General features: G+C 34.8%; 1 protein-coding gene across 4 annotated transcripts in view; it reads left to right on the plus strand.

Moving 5' to 3' along the window:
- Positions 1–23069, plus strand: part of LOC129760167 (liprin-alpha-1) — a 44582-nt gene that overhangs the window by 19390 nt on the left and 2123 nt on the right. Inside the window, exons 2-15 of one of the 4 annotated variants that reach the window (XM_055757765.1) lie at positions 527–628; positions 690–854; positions 1267–1341; positions 1405–1476; positions 1627–1710; positions 2206–2493; positions 2553–2690; positions 6076–6426; positions 6484–6845; positions 6915–7098; positions 9598–9687; positions 11890–12068; positions 22095–22299; positions 22361–22521. In XM_055757765.1, coding sequence (XP_055613740.1) covers positions 527–628; positions 690–854; positions 1267–1341; positions 1405–1476; positions 1627–1710; positions 2206–2493; positions 2553–2690; positions 6076–6426; positions 6484–6845; positions 6915–7098; positions 9598–9687; positions 11890–12068; positions 22095–22299; positions 22361–22521 — 2456 coding nt within the window. The remainder of the gene's footprint in view (positions 1–526; positions 629–689; positions 855–1266; positions 1342–1404; positions 1477–1626; positions 1711–2205; positions 2494–2552; positions 2691–6075; positions 6427–6483; positions 6846–6914; positions 7099–9597; positions 9688–11889; positions 12069–22094; positions 22300–22360; positions 22522–23069) is intronic. The other 3 variants (XM_055757766.1, XM_055757768.1, XM_055757769.1) reach the window with 3 other exon arrangements.

The raw sequence follows: 23069 nt of genomic DNA on the forward strand, positions 1-23069 counted from the left end.
TGCCTGACTTGTCTTCTAGTCAAGTAAATATTTAACTAATAGTGAGGAATTTCATAGATCGCAATCTGTGCAACCGGTTTTTATACAATGTGACAGATGTGTCCTGATGGACGAAGAAATTTATGTTAAAACCGAATTGAAAAGGTCAAATTCTTTGAGATGATGCCTACTTATGAAAAGGTTCCACCCAGATTCGAGTTGGTTGTTCCAGAGAATATGTGTAAAATATCATGATTTTGCAAAGGTTTTGCTTTTGTGTTAAAAATAATAGATCAATACATGACTGAAAAAAGTATGCAAAGATTAAAAAAGATATTTTATGATAAATTAAGAGTATTTCTTGTAATCAACGATAAATTATTTTCTTTATATTTTAACATTAAATATAAAGTTTTTCGATTAAATGAATAGTTTTTAAAATACAGACGTTTGCAACTGCCCGGATTCTAAATGATCATAGCCTTATTCTCTTAAGGAAAAACTTGTAACAAATGCAATAAGTTTTTTTCTTGGTCTACCATTTCAGGACTTTTCTACGTTAACGAAAGAACTAACCCAAGCACGAGAAGCTCTGCTAGAGAAAGATGATGAGATTGGTGAACTTAAAGCGGAACGGAATAATACGAGAGTAAGAGGTGAAACATCGTGTGTTATGGCTATTTTTTTGAATCGTTGTATATTTCTTCTAGTTGTTATTGGAACATCTCGAATGTTTGGTGTCAAGGCACGAAAGATCCCTTCGTATGACAGTAGTTAAACGCCAAGCTGCATCCCAAAGTGGAGTTTCTAGTGAAGTAGAAGTTTTAAAGGCGCTAAAAAGTTTATTTGAACATCATAAGGCATTAGACGAAAAGGTCAGTATGTATAAAGAGTGTATGAGAGTATGTTAGAATAACGTAAATCGAAGGCAAAAGTGGTCTTCTATTAGAACATGAATGTGCGTTCATTTTGCATTTTGTTTTATTAATATTTTATTATGCCACCTTAAAACAAACCACATCAGTTTTTATTCATATTTGATTGAAGTTAATTAACAATATGAAGAAACTCCCTACCAAAACATGTACTCAGATACAAATACCTTTCAGAATTTTCAATTCGATTGTTCCAGACATATAAAAAAAAACAGTTGGTAACTCACTTTTTGTCTCAACCGAACCTATGTTTACGAAATCCTTGCAATATCAATAGATATGTTCTACCAACAATACCCTGATTTAACCGTACGAAGCCATTATATCTAGTCAATTTTCATTTATTTTTAAGGTTCGCGAACGTCTTAGAGTTTCTCTGGAAAAAAATACGGAACTTGAAGAAGAATTGACACAAACTAAAGAAGAGGTAAATATTTTTGGGGTTTTGAGTACATGCAATTGTTGTCACTAATTTACGATTTTTATGTAGTTGCAGCAGCATAAATCTGGTATACTTGCAGGCCAATCAAATGTATTAAAAGAAAATGGAGATGATACTAAGGTAAATAAATTTATGTACATGTTATAAACATTTCGCTGTTAAAATTAATTTAAATCCCAACTATATGTACTTGCCGGAAATTTAAAACTTCAATTTTTGTTTCGCGTATTTCTTTTCAAACTTGTTTTTCAATCTTCCATATCGTTACAGGAAGTTTTATCAAACGGTGATACCATTGAACAGGTGGATTATTCAGCAAAAACACATGAACTGCAAACCATAATAGAAAAGCAGGTATAGTAAAATTGGTCATTCTGAATCAAGTGTCTGTTGACAATTAGGAGCCAATAATTAAAAAAACCACTAGTTAGTACCTCTTTAACGCATAAATGGCATAAATGTAAATACTGACTTAATTTCATATGGTGGAACACTTTCAAATAAAATAAAATGAAATGAACTTTTTTAAACTTTTCTCAATAAAGGTTTTTTGTATGTTGTTTTTCGGAAAAATGCCCCTTTCGGATACTGTATAAATTCAACATTGCTGTGAAGAGTGACACATTGAATAAAACAAGAACAAACGAAAGAAGAAACCATTTTTAATCCTTAGTATATACCAAAAAAGCACTACCTATAGCCGTTTTTTTTAATATTCCGTTCATGGACGGTGACCAATATTAAACAAATCTTACCATGGACAAGACACTTGATAAAGGAAGATGTTTTATAGTTATAGTCAAGAAACTAAATTATCAATATAACATCAATCTACCATTGATTTTACAGACTGCTGAACTTTCTCAATGGCAGCGTAGGGTGTCAGATCTAAATAACAAAATAAATGATCTAGAAGAAACATTGAACAAAACTCAGAAAGAGTTCACCAAGTCACAAGAAGCATGCGTCAAACTACAAAGAGATCTCAGAGAGAATGTTGCTCAGAAAGAAGATCAAGAAGAAAGAATAGCAACTCTTGAAAAGCGTTATTTGAATGCACAACGTGAGTCAACGTCTTTGCACGATCTCAACGAAAAGTTAGAACAAGAATTGCGTCACAAGGAAGCTCAACTGAAGGTAATATCTGTTGTTTAGCAAACGTTCAGTTTCTGTTAATAACATATTATCAATTGCAGCTACAAGAAGGAAAAATTTCTGCCATTCAAGAAAAGCTGGAGCTTTCTGAACAAAAACTAGCACAACTTTCAAAACTGCCGGAAATGGAAGAACAATTGAAAGCTAGAATGGAAGCATTTTCCCAGGTAGGCGCTAAGGTAGGCAGGATATGCAGCTTAACTAACTTGAGCTTTTCCTCTATACATTACTCAGTGCTACATATAACACATTATGCTTTTAGTGCACTTATTTTGATAAATATGTTTTTCTTCTAAAGTAACCATACGTCACATTAAACACCTTGCAGAGCCTCACATCAAATAAATAAAACCTCTTAATCACGTCTAAAGCATATGAAGTGTTAAAAAACAAGCTACACTAATAATGTCTTTCTAAAACATTTTTGAAACTCGCTTGATAGGTACATTAACTTAATAGCAATCTATTAAAATTATGTTCATAGGCGTTAGCTCTGTTAATTGTATGGGAGAGTGGGGAATCGTGGGCCACTTTTTTCGTTGTTCCATAACTTCTTTATTATAAAAGATAAAATGAAAATAAAAAATGGCATGATTTTCTACATTTTCAAGGTACTATAAGGTATTTTTTTTTAAATTTTTGATAATTTATTTTCCCCAAATTCTGACTGTTTTAAAAAAAGCAATATTTTTTGGATTTTGAAAAATGGTGGGGAATCGTGGGCCACTAAATAACATGCAAAGCTTATGAGTTGACCCAAAACTGTGATTTCATAATTCATTTCGTTATTTTAAAGCAATTTCAGACGATGAAATAAAAAATAGAGCTGTGTATGATCGAATAGATTCCAAAACCTGGCTCGCGAACGTTTTGGCAAAATTTCTTAGATAGGATGGACAAAATTTTTTTCATAACTCTTCATTTGGCTTTAGAAAACTTTACAGATAGAAAAACGTATTTAAGTTCTGAATGTGTATAAAAACATAAAAATATAGGTGGTTCAAGATGTGTGGCCCACGATTCCCCACAAGCTATGATTTGCAAATTGGTTGCGTTTGTGCAACCGTATTGATGTTTCAGCAAAAATTCCTTTTCCACGTGAAAGATCATGACAAAACTGAGATCATAAGCGTATGAGCATATTTTTGTTATGAACTTTAGGTTCTCCATCGATGCAATTAGCGGGTATTTTTTAAATTATGTAAGGTACACCGGGGTAAGTGTGGACGCGGGGTAAGTGTGGACGATGGCTATAAAAACAATACTGTGCACTATTTTTTCAAACTTTTGATGCAGAATGTTCAATTTACTTGTAATCTATCCAATAACTGTGAAAAAGATACGATTCAGCCAATAACGGTTGTTTACAGCGACTTTTTCGGAATTTTCTATTTTCAACTACGATGTCGAGTTGAAGTGCATCTTTTTCAATTGCGAATTTCTCCTAAACTAGCTGGCTCTCGATGAAAAACTCTACATTGAAACAATCCTTACATTCCAAACAACCAGTTAGGAAAAGAAACAGCGGTTAAAAATTAAGAAAAAAGAGTTTATTTACAAAAAACTAAAATTTTGTCTCCAACCCCTACCTGGGGTAAGTGTGGACGTCTTTAAAAAGACTTGATGTTTACACATTTTTTCAATTTTCTGTCCTTCATCCTTTATGAGTTGTATTATTTAGCTATATTAAGCATTCGGATCATGAAAATTTGAGTAAAGTACTTATTTGTTCTGTGTTTTTGATGAAATCGGATCTCGTGTGTTGTAACATAAATTACACACTATAATTATAGTATCATGAACTTTTTTCAAAATTTTGGACGGTTCGAGCAATAAAGTAACGTATTCAACTAAGAAAACACAAATTTTTTGAAAATTTCCTGAGAAATCAAAGGGAAAATCTACCGTCCACACTTACCCCATAAAGCGGGGTAAGTGAAGACACCAGCCGTCCATAACGATTTGCGTGATAACTTTTTTCGCTTTGCTTCTATCGAGCTCATCTCTTCAGCTTTTGTAAAAAACATGTTCTGCATCACATTGAACGTCAATTTATCAAAATTGCTCCACTGCTGATTTTTTTATGATTTTTTAAAGTTGAACTATACGAAAACCCGTCCACACTTACCCCGGTGTACCTTAAGTAATTTTTTTTTAACTTTTTTTAGCTTAATAAATAAAAGAAGCTTATGATGCGTATTTAAGTCAACAACATATAGAAATATATGCTCACGCAAAGCGACGACGATGACAGTTGGTTTGAGATTTTTATCTCAACACACATCTGAGATATTAAAAGTGGCCCACGTTTCCCCATGGCCCGCGATACCCCATTCTCCCCTGCTAAACTGCCCCTATTCGCATATGAGTCCCATGTGTTTTCAAGCAAAATAAATTCAGTCTCATGTCAGAACAATCCTCAACAATTATCAAAATAGTGTTTATCAGATATTCACCCTTCGAGCTTTTGATTTTTCTTAACCAAGAGAAGAAAAGGGCTGATTGAGTGCTAAATACAAATACGTAGTCGTCTGTATAAAAATGATTGTTGAATTTCGATAGAATTTTTCATTCAGTGAGGGATTTGTTAGTGAAATCAACCATATAAAATCATGTATCATGAATATTTCACATATACAGCTTTTATTCTACTGAGTTGAACTTTTTTTTTTTTTTTTTTTATACGGGATTTTCATCCTCTGGGATGATTCATCCCTACACTGAGTTGAACCACTCAGCCTCAGCTTTATCACATGATGAAAAACCTTTGGATGCTAAAATATTTCCCTTGAAATGAGTTTAATGAACAAATCCTATTTTAGTAAAAAAAACTGATTTAATTTGAAAATTTGATTCGACAATTCGACTCTTTTTATTTTTTTTCTTATTGATTTATATCCACCCTGCTTAATTGTAGGCTAACATCATATATGTAGGTAGATTTTTTTCTCTGTTGGACACAAATTCAATTTGTCGTTCAAAAGTTGAAATCAATGTAAAAAAAGTCAAATCGCGGGCTTCCCAATTTTAGCTAGACTCAGTTTCGATTACGCAGAGCACTCTCTTAGAAGTCTTAGAGGAGAAGAGAGAAAGTGAATAAGAATTAGAGATAGAGATGATGTAAAAAAATAAAGGAAAAATGAGAACAATGAATGAAAGAGATAGATATGTAGATTGAGTTGAGGGAAACGAAAGGGGAAAGAGATTTTTTCAGGTAACTACTGAACAATTTGAACCTATTTTAACTATGTGACGGGAGAGGCGAGTGAAGATAAATCCTTCATCACACGATTTACCTATTCTAACGTTATTTTAAAGTAAGAAATAGGATTTTCAAATTCATTAAATAAAATACGCGCTTTGAAGGTTTCCGCTATGTCCACGGGTAAGAATAGAATGATCTTTTATTTCGACATCGATCGGATCGTGAGAGATCTCATTAGTATGAGTTATTTTTAGAGTTCATTTACAGTGTGTAAAATATAAATCCAGACATGACAATACCTGAGTGAATTTTTGTAAGAAACAATTAATAAGGAGTTATTTTCACATTTTTTATTTCAGGCCCAAGAAAGACATGGTTCAGCCGAAGATCGTATTTCTAGATTGGAAGCAAATGTAGATGAGAAAAATGCTGAAATTATGCGATTAAATCAAAGACTGAAAATGAATGAAGAGCACAATCAAAGACTTTCTTCAACTGTGGACAAACTGCTTTCAGAGTCCAACGATCGGTTACAAGTTCATCTGAAAGAAAGAATGACTGCTCTCGAAGAAAAAAATACACTTACTCAGGAGCTAGATAAAGCTAAAAAGTTTGCTGAAGAATTGAGCCACGACAAATCTGAAATACTGAAGGAGATGGCAAAGAGCAGGCTCGAAATGGAAAATTTTAAAAGACAACTTTTACAACAGGTTTGAATCTATTCTTAAATTGTTTGGCATCGTTGATAGAATTTTGTTTATTAACAGGAAATTGCGTTCAATATCCAGCAAACCGAAGCTCTAACAAGAAGTCTGTCACCTACAAATATATCAGAAGCAGAGAACTTTTCGCGAAGTGCTTCACATGCTAGTTTTGAAACACTTAGCTTAAGGCGGAAAAAACAGCTATTAGAAGATGAACATTATAATCGATCGATGGCCGAGCATGATTGGGGCAAATTGCAGCAAATCTCAGGGCCACCTAATTTCGAAGGAGCTGCGGTGGACGGCGATGACACAGAAAGTTTATTTAGTGCGGCAGATATAATATCTCCTAGTGGTCATACTGATGCTCAAACATTAGCATTGATGTTGCAAGAACAATTGGATGCCATTAACAATGAAATTCGGTAACGTTTCTGAATTCATGATCATTCTTATTTCAGCGAATATTATCTCGATTTTACTCTATATTTCAGTCTAATCCAGGAAGAGAAACAATCGACTGAAGCTCGAGCTGAAGAATTGGAGTCTAGAGTTGGGAGTTTGGAGCATATGAATTTATTGGCCAGAGGCCGATCGATAGAAAGACAAAGTCCACCCCTTAGCGGCAGAAGTACCCCTAGTAGTCCGAATCGAGACTATCTTCACAAATACCATACAGTAAGTAAAAAAATATGTCATATTGTTACACGCAAAAATAACATTTAAATGCTAAATAATTTTTAAATTTAAGATGTTTGCATATCTCACTTGATACTTGCTAACGGCTCACAAAACTAGTACTTATGTACCAGTCAATGTTAGTATTTTTCCTGAATAGATTGGCTGTCGTAAAACAACATTGACATTTGTTAGATGGAACTTTTTTTTAATTCCTTTAAATAAATCTATGTTTTTTTTCTATTATCCCTTTTTATGAGCGAAATAAAATGTGCTATGGACGATAACGGGCGTCGTATATTATGCGCGAATGTGATGAAATGTTTCTATAAATAACTAGCTGATCCCGTACGAACTTCGCTTCGCTCGCAACTGTAAAGATTTAGTTTTTAGTTAGGTAGTTGATAACTGAAATCCATTGCCTGTTCCTAAAAACCCCAATGGGCAAATTTTCATTCCGATCCAACGTATAATAACGTTAATATCGCTAAAATAGTACACTCCATTCAGTCATCTTCAAATCTGAAAATAGTTCAACATTTTTGAGTCGTTTGGCAATATGTTAAATTAAAATTTTTATTTTTCCGATCTCCTTTGGCCCCCATTTGTTGTTTTTTGAGGGTAGAAAAATCGAAACTTTGAGCGCTTTTAAGCACTCCTAAATCAAGTCCGATTGTGCTAAAATTTTGCAAAGGTCAGTTGTTTTGGGCCAATCTATAAAATATATGTATAAGGTCGGTTTTCTAAACTCGACATCACCCTTTCCATGAGAATTTTCGTAACGTAGTCATTTGGGACCCCTATTGTAGAATGCGTCGATTTAATTTTGAATTCCGCAGGTCTAAAAAAATGTTTTATTCTGGAAAACGAACATAGCTTTTCTTTCTTCTCTGTATGACAAACATATAATCTTTTGTTTTTAACTTCTATGCCTCAAAAAATAATCAACAAAATTGTTCATCTTTAATTTGAAAACTGTTGGTATAGTATTTCGGGTTCAATGATTAAGGTGGATGTGAGTAGTCAATCAAGCTAAGCTATTTCCACCACTTGCGCTAGTAAAGCAACTGGTTTTCTATGTTGATTTTGTGGTTTTGTTGGAGGCTTAACGCTTTTCGCTGTCACTGTCGCAAAACTTTCGTAAATGCTCGGAAATTCTCTCATGTTTGAGAGAATATCGAATCCATTCCGAGTTTCCACCCTCAACTCTTCTTTAGTTTCTTGGAAGGTTAAATTTTGGCAGGCCATCAATTTCTTAATGGCTGCCTGCTTAGCTTTTCCGATTATTTGGGGTCTGATGCTTTGTGGCATTCCTTGCAGTGCACACATTTCGTCAGATTAATACAATTTTTGATGTCATGATTTTCTTCGTCCGCATTTCCACAGTTGTCACATCGTTTTCTACCTTTGCAGTTATCAGCTTTATGGCCTCAACTCTCATATTAACAGCATATATCCTTATTGAATTCGGAAGCTTATTGGAACGGAATACAACACATACCTTTTTAATGGAACCTTATTGTCCTTACTGACGAATTTGAATCTCCATGTTTGAATCGATTTCACTTTGTAGCTCCTTGACGTCGATGTCTTCAGGGATGCCACTTATAACGCCCCTCACAGACACAAAACATTCGGAATATATGCTGCATATTTCCTCAGAGACAAATTCCTACAATTCACGAGCCTGTTTGCTTCAGCAAAATCTTGAAAATAAACCAATACTTTCGAGCGTCCTATTTTCCGAATGTCCATTATTGATTTCGAGAAACCATTTTGTTTTAAAACTACTATACGGGCCAGAGTCACTGCTAGCGTAAAAGTATTTTTCAAAAACTCCTTTTCCGCCATCTTTTTTCGCAGGTTCTAACATTTTTTCACAACTTTCTAAAATGCCGTTCATAGGTGCCCCCAGTGGGGCACCGGCTATAACACTCATTTCAAGTGTCCAATAACCAAATAGGTAATAAAACTTTTATCACAAAACAACTTTGGAATCACTTATTTCAAAACTGTATCTTGTTCAGTAAAAGTCACGTCTATGCGCCACGGCAGCTCAAACTAGAATGACGAGCTGTTTTTTTATTCGGTTGTTTGTTTGGTTCGGCTGAGCACGACCGGACACTTTTAAATAAAATTAGCTTATCTTGGATATAACAGTAACATTTTCATTCAAAAAAAGCTTTGGATTCACTAAAATTTGATAAAATTATAAGGAATTAGAATTCATGTAAAAATGGTCGAAATTCGAAGAAAACAAGTACATGTCATAACATAGAAAAGGCATTTCATTTTCACCATTCAAGAAAACAACAACGCCTGTCAGTTCCATTTCAGAAGAAAATATGTTATCATAAATAGAATGGTTTAAACTCATGGCGCTTCACATTGCCACATATAATGTTTTGAATGTTTATAAATGAGAAAGCTAGTTTGAAATAAAAAAAAATTGTATGAGTGAAGCATCCGAGTAATTAGATTATCGTATTGTTATTTTAGGCACCAGCATCTATGTCACCAGCTCATCTACATCAATATACCGTATCACTTAGTCAAGGACAGCTTTCCGAATCACTACCATCTAGTCAGGTAGGTTTCATCTTTATATAAAAATATTATTTGAGCTTTTCACATATGCATTTATAAAGTCATTGGATAATTTAACGTTTAGTTACAACTGTGTTAAAGTTTCTTCGACGAAAAAAAAACAAAAAATTCCATAATGAAGTAGGTCTGCGATCTTGTTTTAATATTAACTAATACTTATTTATAAGGACTCAAATGAGATCAGTCAGAGTAGATTGCTTCATGAAACATCTATTCTATCTGGCAAATTGGATACTAACTTTTATCCCCTACCACATCCCAGTAACCAAAATCGCATAGTTTTTTTTTGGGAATTTGAAACAGATAGGTTTATTCCTATGAGGGTAGTCGCAGTGCAATTTGCCTAGTGTAAATTTTTCTGGGTTTTTGAACTAATTGGGTTTATTCATCCCATGGACTATACTAGCCTTAACGTAAAACAGAATGAGGTGCACGCTCCTTCTATTAAACTCAAAGTTAAGTAGTTTTGGTTCAAAACAGCACTTCAGTGGCAGCCCTCAACTTTGAGTTTGACTGGGCAATCGCAAAACTAAGTTCTGATAGGCATACTCAATACTAAGTTCGATAGCCGAACTAAAATTTATCCTCTCAGTCAAAGAAAACTTCCAGATGTTACACAGCAAGAAAAAATCGTGTAAATTTAGATCGAAAACGATGCACGAAAACGGAACATCGATTTTGATATAAAATTCTACCACGGTGTATTTTTCTCAACAATGTAATTTTTGAGGCGTGTAAATTTAGGTCGTTTTGACACTTCTGGTCAAAGAAAACTTCCGGATGTTACTTCCCACGGGAAGTAAATAACATCCGGAAGTTTCCGGACATTCCAAGCCGCTCACCATATGATGACAATGACGGACAGAATTATGAAGCTCCTCATAGTCTTCCGGTAATTGTTCCGGAACGACAAAATTTTGCGTCGTGTTCGTTGGTTGCTGTTCCGGTTCGAACTGAACTCGCTAAGTGTTTTCAGTCCAACAAAGAGAGTTCAATTTTGCTCATAAAGTCGAACTCAGCTGTGCTCCCTCGCCGAAGGAAAAAAGGGTTCAATTTTGAGTTCGCAGTTCGAACTTCGTTTTGAACCATCGCAAAGAGAAAAAGGTGTAAGGTACACCGGGGTAAGTGTGGACGATGGCTATTAAAATAATACTGTGCCTTATTTTTCCAAACTTTTGATGCAGAATGTTCAATTTACTTGTAATCTATCCAATAACTGTGAAAAAGATACGATTCCGACAATAGCGGATGTTTACAGCCACTTTTTGGAAATTTTCTATTTTCAACTACGATGTCGAGTTGATATGCATCTTTTTCAATTGCAAATTTCTCGTAAACTAGTTGGCTCTTGACGAAAAACTCTACATTGAAACAATCCTCACATTCGAAACAACCAGTTAGGGAAAGAAACGGCGGAAGAAAAAAGAGTTTATTTACAAAAAACTAAAATTTTGTCTCCAAACCCTACCTGAGGTAAGTGATGACGGCTTTAATCAAACTTGATGTTTACACATTTTTTCAATTTTCTCTCCTTCATCCAATACAATTTAGCTATATTTAGCATTCGGATCATGAAAAGTTGGGTTTGTTCTGGAATAAGTAAATATTTCCGATAAAATCGGAACTCGTGTGTTGCAACATAAATTACACACAATAATCATTGAAAGATGCCTTAGAGTATAATGATTTTTTTCCAAAATTTTGGACGGCTCGAGCCATAAAGTAACGTTTTCAACCAAGAAAACAAAAATTAGTTGAAAAAGAAATCAAAGGGAAAATCTACCGTCCACACTTACCCCAAAAGCGTGGTAAATGAAGACACCAGCAGTTCATAATAATTTATGTGATAACTTTTCTCGCTTTGCTTCTATCAAGCTCATCTCTTCAGCGTTTGTAAACAACATGTTCTGCATCACATTGAACGTAATTTTATCAAAATTTATCCACTGCTGATTTTTTAAGGAGTTTTTAAAGTTGAACTATACGAAAAACCGTCCACAGTTAACCCGGTGTACCTTACTTAACTTTAAGCATCTTTAAGTTCATAGAATCGAACTATGTTTTGAACGTCAGTCAAACTTAAATTTTGAGTTAAAATAATGGAGCATGTGGACATAATTTCAAATTTAAATTGAACTTGACGCTGCCATGTTATTCATAACTATTTTCTCACTTTTTTAACAGGTACAGTTATCCCATCTGGCAACAGAGAAATCTCTCGAAGATTTTCATACAGGAAAAGAGATTCCCTTAGCATGCGCGGACACATCTTCCAGTGGAGCAGCGTCTCCTCTCACAGCCCGTTCAATGCGATTGGAGCGTTTCGCGCTTGCTTTAGCGCACAGTCAAGAAGAACTGCGAAGGTATGTCGCCAAACTTGTTATATTAGCAAAAATAATTTATTTTCGATTTTCTTTCATTTTGTCAGACAATCATTGGGAAATTCAGATCTCATTACATTTGATAAAAATATTTTTGATGATCGATATCTGCTTAATCATAGTATGACTAAAAGATTTAAAAAAGTCAAATCGCAATTGGAATCTTTAAAAGGAACGACTCGAATGGTTAATTGTAAACTTTTAAGACCCAACATTTTGTTAGCATCTAGAAAGAATCGGGCAAACAATGCAAAACCATATTTATCATTCAAACGGTGCTTTTACGAAAAAAGATCAAATAGAGATACTCTTAAAATGAGCGTGCCGATCATATCCAATATGCCGTTTATAAACTCGAACTTTTCAAGCATTCTTATCAATTCATCGCCATTTGCGCTTAGTGACCATAGGTTTGGGATTCTACATCATTGCCATTCATCAACGTCATATTATCACTAATTGCAATTCTAACAAAGTACAAGTAATCAATAATATTAACACATTGCGGACCAAATACGAGATATCACGTTTTTCCGCTTGACGCGAGTGCGTTTCTTAGATAGAGAATTCCAAATTTTGGTGTTTTCAGGCTTATATTTCTTTGCGGTCCTTAATGTAGAAATTAATTATATAGAATCTTAAAATGTTATTATTTGTGCGGTTTATTAGCCCGTTTTTGTTGTTCTGATAGGCATTTATATTTCATTGTAAATCCAGTTTTTCTTATAGAAAAAGTTATGAAAGAACATGTTTTATCGAAATAAACCGTACCCTAAGTTGCAATGGGTTAACGGCTGCGGTGTGTATGTTTGTGAAAATGATGGATCAACCCATCATTTTCCTGACAGTGTCGTTACACACAATCTTGTTAAACATGGTGTCATAATATGGCCTAAATTAGAAGAGGAGCTGGACATCTTTATTTAGTTTAAATTCAGCAGTAGGTTCAAAGATGTCTATTTTTTTTTTTTCATGATCCATGTTGATAAGATGAATGGGAGTTGAAACACTTGCCCTCCCTTCCGCAGAACAATCGCAACATTTGGTAGTGAAAGTATCACAATTTACCATAATAAAAGTTGATACTTTCAATAGGGCATAATTCGTTTGGTTAGGTAGTTAGATGGTTTAGTCTTGTAGAATTAAAAATAGAGAAAACGTGTGAAAAGTATTACGATGTTAGGTAAAGGTTATGGTATTCGCCTCCCCAATGCTCTAGTAAGTGTGTATTTGCGGTTTATGAATTTCGTTGGCTTATTCTTAAATCAAGCATTTTACAAGAACTAGAGGCTCATTGGATGGGAATGCTGTTGTTGGAAAATGTTATATTTCATTTGGTAAGACGTTTTTTTGCTTTTTATTTAATTATTCATTTTTAGCAAATCTTTACGTTTTTCGGTTTAGTTTGAAATTCATCTATGGAAGTATATATTAGAATGTACGGTTTTGAAGAATAACAATGAGTAGGTAGTCCTAATTACTGATTTCGGGCATTTTACAATAGGCATGCGGTATATTTTAATAGAACCCCTATGTAGATTTTTTGTAAATTATGATGGATTTTAACATTCAACTATGTGAGGTAGGTAGGGTACGGTAAGATGTGCTCTTATATCCATATTCTGGTAAATTTTCATGATTTTGTGATGTTGTGATAGGAATAAGGTAGCTTACTTCTACTATTAATTTGAGCTAGAATTTTTATTAGTTTGAAATAGGCTTGCTCCAAAAAGCAAAACAAACTCTCACATCCATATTTTGGTAAAATAGTATGATTAGCAATGAAATGGAAAAACTCTAAAAAGAAAAACAAAAATTTCAAAATTTAGAAAATGAAAGGCAAAAAATTAGGGAAAAACAGCAAATAACACTTCAATTACTTCATGCAAGAACTAATTCCTTCCTTTATATTTCTCTTTCCTCTCCTTTTCTCTTTCTTTTATTTTCATATACCCCTGCGCATACGATTCGGAGTCATATGATGACTGGACCCCGAGACAACTATCACGAAACCCATCACACATACCAGTGGAATTGGGGCGGAGACATGAAGCAGACGTTCAACAGACGACGACGAAGGAAGGAAAAACATATAAGATAAGTTAAAATGATTCCTTTAATAACACAAAAATTAAATGTAGTTAGATGCGTGGGGAGTATGTAGAGGCCAGTCTCGAACCCGCCCATGTCCTTCCTCCAACTGGTATCGGGAGGGGTTGGTTTATTATCTTGAACTGCATTTTATCCATATTCCATGGATATAATGAAGTGCTTGATGGTTTAACCAACGTCTCAAGATCGCTTACTATTCTACGCTGCCTTCTCTAAACTTTAAATTTTCTTCTCCAAACTATTCTAATTTTCATTTCCAGCGTCAGCTCCCCGAGCTATTTAAACGCCATAAAAAAAAAAAAAAAAAAAAAAAAAAAAAAAAAAAAAAAAAAAAAAAGAACATGTTTTATCGAAATAATATAACTCGTCGAACTTGTAACATATTTTTCAAACTTCTTCCGAACAAATATTATGGAGTATTACTATTGGAATTTGTAAGGCTTTGGTTTTTTTTCAGGGGCATTAAAGAAGTTGATATCTCCGCTGTAGAGTGTTGATATGACGCTTCTAAAAATTTTGCGGCTTCAGAAGCATCCTAACAACAACAATTTATGAAACTTTGCTTCAATAATTATTCATGGACTCTCTGAAATCCCAGACAAAAAACTTCTCAATGAGTTCTAGAGCAGGCTTCCGAAAAGTACTAGCGAACGACAGCATTCTTGCGAATGTCGCACATGCACCTCGATGAAAGCTTCCCGAATATTTCTTCCCCGACAGTTTTAAAAGGAGCGATCGTGCGATGTACAGCGATGCCTTGTTTTACCTCATGCGAGAGTTTGTTCGTGGGTATGAAAGTTTTTTAAGCTTCGTGACAATTTTGGGAAAATCTTCGTGACAGTTTTCAATGCGTTGAATTTCGCATGACAGTACTACTCACTCCGTCCGACTGTAGCCGAGATTCGCTCGGGCCGAGTTAATTTCGAACGAACGTATTTTCCTCTTGCTTGAAGCTATTGCGGGTGGTGATCACCCCAATCACCCTCCCCACCCCTTTTCGCCTAACCTGCACCGGCACCACACATCGCGTTACGTCTCGGTCGGTGTGAATATATGGCTCGTTCGATCTATTCGATCCGAGCAGCAGCGCATACGATCGGGCATGGGTAGGGTATGGACAATACAGTCACCCGTGACAGTACTGTAAAAACTGTCACGCCCTGCAGCCGACAGTTAGGATGAAATTATTTTCGAAACAGGAGGATGGGGGGATGAAAACCGAACTGTCGGTTGGGTTCGCTACAGCTTAAAGCACAACACTTTCGGCAACGCATGCTTTGAGCAGATTGTTCAGATACAGCCTGGGTTCTCGCACCTGTGCGATGTAGCCGAAGCATTACGATTCGTTACCGACGGTACAGCAGCGAACCGAATGGTAAGGAAAACCGAGACACAGAGATGCCAATGTGCCTGATTTTTCAGGTATTGCCTGATTTTTTGAGGCTTTGCCTGACAACCTGATAAGCCATTGAATTTGCCTGATTTTTGAGAATATGCCTGATTTTGCCAGATTTTTGCGAATTCGAAGGAAAACTGGTAGTAAAGAATTGGATTAGGTACCACTGCTTAAGTGAAAAAGTGGAAATGTGGCTGAATCAAAGCGATTGGAAGATTCCATGGAATTATTATTTTAAAAAAGGAACTAAATGCGTTGATTCCAGTAGAATTATTTAACTTATCACAACGCATATTAGAAAGAAAATGAGGATCGGTGACCAAAAAAAAAGGTCATCATTTTTAGCGAAATTTCCGTTACTTTTCGTAGCCTGATTTTTATTTCACCAGTTCCCTGATTTTTGAAAAAAAATGTTGGCAACCCTGCCGAGACAGTTTGTTTGGCAAGAAAAAAACTGTCATAGCAAAGCTGTACTTTTCGGAAGCCTGTTCTAGAGTGTCAATGTGACACTCCTCGTTGAAAATCGTTATTTCTCTCTCTTGTTTCTCAACTAATTAGTACAAAATTTATAGCTTTGGAAACATCGTTACATAACTTAAATATGAATCTCAGACAATATTAAGCTAACATCATTTATTTTAACGTTATTCTAAGTAAAAAAAAGATCATGGTCACAAAAATGTGAAAATAGTTGTGTAAATTCTGTAGTTTTCAATCAACCAATCGTCAGTTTTTTTCAGTCACAGTAGAAAAATGTATAAAAGTGGATAGTAAATTTTACGTATTTTGACATTATTAGATTCTCAAAATACGAAACTTAATTTGAGAAATGGTGGCTTTTGGAGGAAGTGTATTTGTGAAAAACGGTGAATTTTGCACAGTGAGTTGAATTCACTAAAAATTCATTTAAATTGTAGGTAAGGCCCATGAAACACGAATTCTTCTAGGGACGTGTTTACATATTGATCTCGTAGGATCTACGTGAAAATCAATTGGATAAAAATTATGTAGTTTTTCACGTAGCCACGACGTGCAGATTATTTTGGGTGTACGTTTTTACCCACATTTTATTCACTGGCTCCAAATTTTTCGTCTTTACCGCGCAAAGCTCAGTCAATAGGAAGCGTCTTTTTTCATTGAAAATTCTTTTCTACATCCTCAACAAATCCAATAGATCTTCATAATAAATCTTCGGTTTTCAGCAAAACATTAACAGCTTGAATTAGAATTTGAAAGGTCTTGGAACATTTTCTTCAAAAGTAAAACTTGATATTCGCACGTTCTTAAAACCAAAGTGTTCTCAATCTCTCTCCCCCGCCACCCACTTTGAGAACAATGAAAAAAACTCCAAAAAAGTAATACACGAGAGATTGATGTTTAAGAATCAGACCCTCCGCCCCCGCTCCCATGGCAATGCCTGTTTACTGTCAGTGAATCACTGGGTGGTAGAGCTAAAGCTAAAATATGTCTGATCAAAGAATACAAGAGCGAAAGAGAAAAGAGAGAAATAATTCAAATCTAGAGTTTGTTTTGATTAGGTCGTATGAGCCACCCAACGAGTTTCGAGGAAATCGCGAGGAAAGTTTCAAAACATCTTTTTAATTCTAGTATTATAACTATTGTTCAGAATTGTCTGAAAACTTGGTTTCATATCGTAAAATGGATAAAAAATATGCCTGTGTTTCCGATATGGGCATTACTTTTGTTCTTTCAAGTCAACATTTACTTACAACCTTTTGCATTAATAGTTTGGCGCAAACGTCGTTTTGCTAACTTTTGAATTCAATCTTGATAAATGATTGAATTTGCCCAAAACTTCGCTATTCCGTTTGAATTGTGTGTAGTAAAAATAAGAATAATCGGAAGCACAAATACCTCTTAGAAGTGCCTGCTCAATGGTTCCTTGAATTGGTGCTGCGCCGGACTGTCCTTTGGCGAAATGTTTCTATGATACAGGACATCATTAGCTACCACATGTATCTCAGTTGATCCAGCAAGTTAAGCGTAAAAGTTTCCAGGGCTAACCAATTGTTCAGGAAGTATCTGTTGTAGTCGAAAAAATATATGAATATGTCTGCTAGTATAAATTATCACATATCTCACTTACCCAGCTAAATTTTAAGCCACTCGTTCTTCTAAGCCAGCTCACACACTATTACAACCGATTTTTATTTTGATTTTTCGCATATTTTCACAAAATTTCATGCACTTTCTTTGAAAATGCAAAAGGACCGAACAACCAATCAGCCGAACTGTTGTCTATATATAAACCTATAGGTCCTTTTGCATGCACGGCAATTTAGCGCAACGCAAAAGGTCGTAAAACCAAATTGCACTCAAAAATGAGGAACTAAACGTCTAAAATTCAAATAGTTTTGTTGAAGTTATTTCGTGACAAAATGAATCCATGTTTTGAGTAAACATAGAACACATTTTTTTACATTCGTTTGCAGTCTAAAACTCTATTTTGTTCTTACGACCTAATCAAAACAAACTCTAGAAATAATTAGAACGTCCTCACCGCTTGCTTTGTTTTTGACTATCATTTTGAGCAACGCGTCCAAACTTGATTGTACATGTTGTGCCGTCGGATCCTATGTTCTCAGCATGTTCAAACCACCAAATGATTTCCACACTTTTATTGATGTTCCACCAAACTACATCTTCTTTGATCTCTTCGTTCACTTTCCTAGTAACCACATTTCATAACACCGTAGCGCGATAATTTGTTGTAAAAACTCCACGAGATACCGAAAGGAGAAAAACATTAAAGACATTGAAAGCAAAAAAAAAATTGACGGATGAGTGACTGGTAAACAAGAGGAACTTTCACAGTCACAGCTAGCCCCCTGATGATGATGATTGATCGCAACTTCGGATATTACATTTTCAATCTCACTACATGTACATTGCTGTTTACTCGCAATAGTCCAATCGTAATTCATCAATATCTTGTTTCAAAACTTCGTTCGTAGACTGGTTGTTTCACCAACACTTTTCAGTTTAGGGAAAATCAACCTTAAAAACGACCATGCTTGTCGATCGGCTGCCCGTTTTTTTGTACAGATCCCGGCACCGATATGCAATCCGTGTGCATCTCTAAGATTTAAGCATTTTTCCTCAGATTTAAGCTTTTTTCTTCAGATTGAGCTTTCATATTCTAGACACGATACCCAGATCCCGGCAACCATACAGGATTTGTCTATGTATCGTATGACCAACATCTTTTAACTAAGTGTTGGTGAATCTCTTTTTTAAGCTTTTTTTCCTCAGATTTAAGCTTTTTTCGCCTTGAGAGCATAGGAGATGAAAGCTCAAATCTGAATAAAAAAGCTTAAACTTGAGGGGAAAAGCTTAAATCTGAGAGATGTGCTCCACACGGATTGTATATCGTTGCCGGGATCTGCACGATACATAGACAAATCTTGTATCGTTGCCGGGATCTGTGTTTGTACCGAGAGTTTTTGAGTATAATTGTCTTGTCTCATCTGTACACGCTCCTCAAGTGTGCGTAAAGCCTAGTCACACTAGGCAACATTATCTGCGATTTCTGTTATGAGACGAAGTCTGTTGTTGTTGTTGGAAACCTGAGACGGTCTCAGTGTCTCCCGAATAAAATGACGTTGAGAGATCGTCTCGAGACTAATCGTCTCCTAGTGTGGACTAGGCTTAAGAAATGTAAAAAAGCAGCTCTATACCGCGTCGGACGATCAAATGTAAACACGACGCTAACGCGACGCGACGAAGGACGGGCTAACCTTTTACAGAATAAATCATTTTTTTCCCATCGCAGTAATCTTTCTTTGAAACAAATTTCAATCAAAACTATTTTCTAATTCTTGTTTTCTTGTTCTGTGTATTTTTAAAATATGCATCTAATTTTCCAGTTGAAACCAGCCATTGAACTCCGCACTTTAGGAACTAATCCATAACTGCAATTCTTTACCTGCCTTATTGGAAGGATGGAATCAGATTTCTTAATGAGCATTTGAGCACCTGATCAAATTTTTCAAAAATAGTTTTTCATCTGCTTTTCGGCAGAATGGAATCAGTCTTCTCAGTGCGCATTTAAGCGCCTGATCCGTTTGTACTTCTAAAATTATTTTATGACAACAAACTATTACAATAGTTTTTCACCTGCTTTTCGGCAGATTGGAAACAGCCTTTTCATCGCGCATTTTAGTGATGATCCATTTCCACTACAACGACTGGTTCGTTTCTTATTTTTCTTTGAATTCTTCGAAAATGATTCTTAAGAATAACATACCTGAACCTCTTACCCAACGCAATGTTTCTTTATCCTCGTCGCCATTGTAATATCCAGAAACAGGAACAGTTTCTAACCCAACAAAGTGTCCGTAAAAGAGAACTAACTTCAAAAGTGCTGCACTTGATGGTATTTGATGGTATTTGCTTGTTCTAAGTTGGCATGCTTAGTTAAAAAGTAAATATATTACATCTTTTCGATGCCACTCTAATGTACAAATATCTACTAGGTATCTACAGATACTTTCTAAACACTTGCAACAGATAGAAAAAGTTAAAAAAGTTTTTTTTAATTCTGCATTATTTCATAATGTTTGAAATGTTTTTCAAAGAAAAATATAAAATCAAGTAACGTAGGGTTCGTATCTTTATTTCGTTTTTTTTATTATTCCTTTAAAATATATGGCCATCATGTCAACGAAGAAGCTATATTTTAATAGTTTACAAACGATTTTATCTTTATAAATAGTTAGGGATTTTTCATATCATCGATTGGATTAAGACTTTACAGTTTCCTTAAATATATTTTGTAAGTATCAGAATACATTTCATTTTTCATTTGAATATGTTTAATTTACTACCACTGTAACGCTAGTTTTAGTTTTGTACTTGTTTTTTTTTTTTATTTTTTAAAATTTCAACGAATAATGCTTGTCTGAAAGAACTACTTAGATTTTTGAATATCAATTAATTTTCCAGAAATGCGCTAAACATCATGGGCCTTACAAAAAAATACCTTATAGCGCCGCGTTGAACATAATTCATTTCTTCATTTATTCTTACTGCATAACATTTATCGACGAATAGTGGACTTCGTAGTTTAGCTAACCCAAATGATGTCAAATTTCTGTAAAAACTCAAGAGCAGAGCTGCGATGACTCCCGTACAATGAAAGAAAATTAGTGAAATTGACACAGTAACCTATAGATGCTATCAGCATGCTTATTAATCTCTATAGCTCGCCAAACGCGTGTTCAAGATATTTTGGATTTATTCTTTGTCACGAAAATGCGGAGACAGAAATGTGTTTAAATAGTAACCATCGATTTCCATTTTTTCCACAACCGATGCGATGTTATTAAATGACATTTTCCAACATTTTTAGAAATAGCTGATTTTTATTAGTTTTTCTCATTTCAATTAATGGTTATCGAATTTTTGTCTGGGATATGAATGTGATAAGATGTATGTATGAGATAAAAAAAACTTCAATTGACGAAATTATTCATTCAGCTTTTAGGAAAAAGTACGTTCGAAATTTAAAATCGCGAAAACATGCATAAATAGAAAATTCAGTCCTAAAAAACATTTCTTTTGTGGATTTACAAACAACCGATCCAGAAACATCGGCATATAACCTGAAACTTGAAAAAAAAAAATTCTGGAAGCGTTTTCTTCGGACGAAAATTTATCCTTCTGGCAACGATCACTTGAAATATGAAATGAATCTAAAGAGAATTGTTTTCTCTCCAGTAGTAGTCACCTTAGTAACTGATGGTTCTAGTTTCTTTCATCATATTTTTGGGACACGACTTTTCTCGCGTTGTTTTTTTTCAACAAAAATATAGCCATGACAATTTCGTTCCTCGAATAATCAGTGATCGTAGGGACTGTGATATTTTCATTTCTACAACTATCATTGACTGAAACAACACGTGGCAAGGAAGTGTGGCAAAGCTACTAAGGTAATTTTTCAAAATTCGGCTTTGTATTTTCTCCCGAAAATTTGCAGCTCTGCTCAAGAGTCGTGAAACGACTCCTTTGAATAAACCAAATGATCTGAAATTTGGCATGGGGAGTTCTGGCAGGCCAAGGACCGATTTGAGCCCCAAAGGTTTAGGTTTCGGAACGTACTCCCTTTTTTGACAACTCTACTATATACTCGTAAAAATGTTAGACGCGTCCCAAGATTTGAGTGAATTTCTTTACGAATGTCGTGACTTTTAAGCTATTCCCCTGTAATTTAAAGAATCATTATCGCGAGCAAAAAATTGATTTCTTAGTGTGTACTTTCTTTTGCTAGATACCTTACCCAACCACACTTTTGTATTATCCACTAGGAGTTTTCGATATTATTCAAATAATTTCTGATATTTTCACCTTAGACTTTCAAATAATGTCTTTTTAAGCATGACGAATTGATGATGTTTAAGGCTTGCTGCTACAAAATACGACAATCGAATATTTTGTTATTGTTCCCGAGTGTAATGCTACCAACATGATTTTGTTTTCAGGTGTGGTACTGCGACATCTTTCGCGATGTCTCCTCCAGGTTCGAGGCATGGTAGTCAAGAGTCCCTTAAAAAATTCAATGCCATAAGTAGTACGTTGAACTCCATACAAACTCCGACGTCTGTTGCTCGAGACGCTGTAGTGGCCGCTCAAAAGAAAAAAGGTATAAAATCCAGTTTAGGACGTCTGTTCAGCAAAAAAGAAAAGGTAATATAAATTTTGAAATAAAAGTCTAAAACTTTCTAAAACCACATTGTTTACGGTGTAGGGTAAACCCGGAAAAGACTCTTCTATGCCGGATGGCTCCGTCAGTATGATGTCCATGAGTGGTTTATCACTTATTAGTGATATTGACTCAAACTATGATACTATCACGGTCTATAAAGTTCCAGGAAAATTATCATCGATAGATTACCGACAGAAGAAAAAGTAAGTAGTTAATATTTTGAATGTCATAGACAACCTTTAACGCAAAACATAACATTTTCAAATCCGTACAATGGTGTACGATAATAGATAGTGTTTATAGGAAATTGAATATTTTTTAAAGCCCCTTTCACCTGATGGAGATTTTTCAAATCAACTAAAATTCTACATAAAATTCTCAACAATATCAAACTGTAGGAACGGTGGAGGGAATGAGTTTTGAGATAAGGATTCATGAAGATTAAATAAGATTTAAGGGTGCCTAGAACTTCGCGAAGGATACGATCGTTTGTGAAGTAGTTTATAAAACAAAGTTTCTTATTATTATTATTTTATTAAAGACATTTTACCATTTTCATGGCATTCGTGTCTTAAAGTTTCTTAAAAGCTAATTAACATAATGATATCTTAACTTAAATCTTATTGAACATTTCAGTAGCTTTGATGAAGCTTATAATTGCTGTTTCTTTCGATGAATCGTTATGTAGAATTCCACAGATATCTCCGGTTATTCCATGATCTCGTCTGGCTTGATCATATCCATCACAATC

The sequence above is a fragment of the Uranotaenia lowii genome, unplaced genomic scaffold (genome assembly GCF_029784155.1).
Source record: "Uranotaenia lowii strain MFRU-FL unplaced genomic scaffold, ASM2978415v1 HiC_scaffold_48, whole genome shotgun sequence".
Classification (NCBI taxonomy): Eukaryota; Metazoa; Arthropoda; class Insecta; order Diptera; family Culicidae; genus Uranotaenia; species Uranotaenia lowii.